Source organism: Mus caroli, chromosome 6 (genome assembly GCF_900094665.2).
Source record: "Mus caroli chromosome 6, CAROLI_EIJ_v1.1, whole genome shotgun sequence".
NCBI lineage: Eukaryota > Metazoa > Chordata > Mammalia > Rodentia > Muridae > Mus > Mus caroli.
Window position 1 is genome coordinate 25354334 of NC_034575.1, and position 2891 is coordinate 25357224.

General features: G+C 39.0%; 1 protein-coding gene across 1 annotated transcript in view; it reads right to left on the minus strand.

Annotated features, from left to right (window-relative positions):
• The window catches only part of Tmem209 (transmembrane protein 209), a 28580-nt gene that overhangs the window by 9015 nt on the left and 16674 nt on the right, over positions 1 to 2891 (minus strand). Inside the window, exons 10-11 of the mRNA XM_021164760.2 lie at positions 2024 to 2149; positions 502 to 599 (exon numbers count right to left, since the gene is read on the minus strand). Coding sequence (XP_021020419.1) covers positions 502 to 599; positions 2024 to 2149 — 224 coding nt within the window. The remainder of the gene's footprint in view (positions 1 to 501; positions 600 to 2023; positions 2150 to 2891) is intronic.

Consider the following 2891-nt stretch of genomic DNA (forward strand, 5'->3'; position numbering starts at 1 on the left):
TAGCCCTGGCTGTCCTGGCACTCACTTTGTAGACCAGGCTGGCCTCGAATTCAGAAATCCGCCTGCCTCTGCCTCCCGAGTGCTGGGATTAAAGGTGTGCGCCACCACGCCCGGCTTGTGTCATAATATTCTTTGCTACATCACTTATCACATAAAAACAAACTCTTTCCCATTACCACTTCATCAGTCTTTTAGGTCCAATAAAGAATAATTAAACAACGATGTGTAATAATGAAAAGCTGCTTAAATACCATACAAGCAGAAAGGGGAGCAGGACACGGCACCATGCACACAGGGTTCCTGCAGGCAGGCTGAGGAACTTCAGAGAATAGGCCCACCTAAGGAAGCAGACAGTCTTTCCAGTGCCGGGCAAGACACTGGCGGTACTTTAATCACTTCCTTCCTACTTCCTACATTCTTTCTAATACTTTATACTGGGAAAACAAAACCATGTAAGTGTGATAACAAATTCACCAAGCTAAAAGCTAACCAAGACCTTACAGCAGAGTCAGTGGGCAGGTCTGTGTCCCACTTGCGTCCTTTGAAGTCTCCACCTCTGTTCCATCGGAATGAACTCATACAGCCCCCCTGAGAAAGTTCTGTGTAAGAAAAGTAAAAATTAAAATGCTACAGACCAAAAGAAAACAAACAAACAAAAACAAAACAAGAAAAGAAAGCCGGAAGATTCCAGTAAGAAAAATATTCTGTTGGAAAACCTTACCAGGATATTAAAAAAAGAAAGATAAAAAGAAAGGAAGGAAGGAAAGAAGGAAAGAAAAGGAAGGATAAACAAGAAAACTGTAACTTAAAGGAAACATTAATTTATCATAATACATGACAGTATTTGAATCCTGATTCAAACAAACAATATTTAAAACAGGATTATGTATTTCCTGAGATGGTAGGGCATTTAAAACACAAATGTGAGGTGTGGTAGCTGACTGTGGTCAGTATGTGCTAATAGCATGGTTAGTTAACATTGTAGAAAGCTATGTTTTACGAATACGTTAAGAAAACATTACAGATGAACTAACTCAACAACTGAAAGACCACCTCACAATGGAGCTTTAATGAAGGAGCCTCACAAATGGCCCGGCTCTGACTCACAGCAACATGCAGGACTTGATTGCAATCAAACAGACCGAAAGCAGCCTGGGAATGACAGGTAGGGGAGGTCGGGGAGAAAACGCTGATGTGAAGGCTGTGAGTTTTTTTTTTTTTTTTTGAGGTGGGGGCACTGAACAGGCAAACTAGGCACATGCTCTATCCCTGAGTTCCTGAGCTCATCTAGTGTTGTGTGCTTGCTTGGAATTCTCTTATGTGACAAGTTTATACAAAGTTATGAAAGACCGCTTATTCTTAAAACTGAATCAATAACACAGACTGTAATACTTTCCATGCAAAAATGTATGAAAAATCTGAATACTGAAATACTATTTTAAGAATCTGCTTTAACAAAGAAGCATTTTACAGTCTGTCCAAATGAACAATAAGTCTAATTTTATGAACTGTCCTGAGTAGAACGGTACACTGAAGAGAGTACATGGGCCAGCTCAAGAGGCTCATCTTCCTGATTTCAGGCCAATCTCCTCAGATCTCATCTCTCCCCAAATTCTAAGCACATAATAGAAACCACAAATTAAATAGAAATTACGAAAATTACAAGAATCAGATTAGCATACTGATATTACAGAGAGTACCACAGTGGCACTCAGTTCTTGGTAGTGTTAGGAGCAGAAAATGAATCCAGCCTATTTAACTCATTTAAATTTCTTACACAGAATAAAAGAATTAAAAATTTCAAGGATACTCTTTTGACAGTTCTTAGTGTGTCAACTAGAGGACAGACAAGTTGTTCAAGTATAAGCCTTAATTAACCCATACTTAAATATATACTTACAAAATATAAGACCATAATTACATTTTTACTTTTTTCAAAATATGTTTTTCCTTGTTATCTTTCATTTACAAAAATCCTAATGTTGCAAAAGAGCTTTCATTTTTCCTCTTCAAATCAAGTTACCTTTGATTCTTTCAAACAAGTACTCCTGATTTGGTGTTAGGTCTAAATACTGCACAATTGCATTCAGAGTTGGAATGAGAGGAGCTCTGACCAGGGCAGCTTGCTTCAAGCTGGTAACACTCGCCTCTGTTAGAACACAAAGAGCACAGATTACTCATCAGACTCCACTCAACTGCCCCCCTTGCCTTGCTTGCTTTCAGATAGCTGCTCTTCAGAGCCTTCAGCATCTTACACACGTCTGCAGTGCCTTCCCTAACACTCTAGCTCAGGTTTCACCCGCCAAGCACAAAGAGGAGTAACTCAACTCTTCCTACACTTTTATTTTCTTCCACCATTCCTGTTTATCTCATTTATTAGAAAGAAAGCTCAGTGGAAGCAGGGGCTTTAGTCATTGTTGTGCAGTGTTATACTACACCAATGCCTAAAATAGCACCTAGCTTATTGCAGGTACTCAATATTTGTTCAAAGAATAAAGGAAAGCAATAATTAATCTTTTTAAAAAAGATTTATAATTTAAAGATGTATTTTTACTTTATGTGTATGAATACCTTGCCTGCATGCATATCTGTGTACCACATATATATCTGGTGCCTGTGAAGGCCAGAAGATGCTATCAGATCCTCTGAACTAGCTACATTTACATTTAGATTTAGTTCTATTTGGTTGTAAGCTGTGTGTAGGTAACAGGCCTGAGTCCTCTGAAAGAGCAGCCAGTGCTTTTAATTAACCACTAGGCCAACTTTCCAGCCCCTGGATATTTGTTTGTTTGTTTGTTTCTTGCCTGTTTTATTACTTTTTTGGGGGGTGGTGGTTTTGAGACAGGGTTTCTCTGTGTAGCCCTGGCTGTCCTGGAACTCACTCTGTAGAC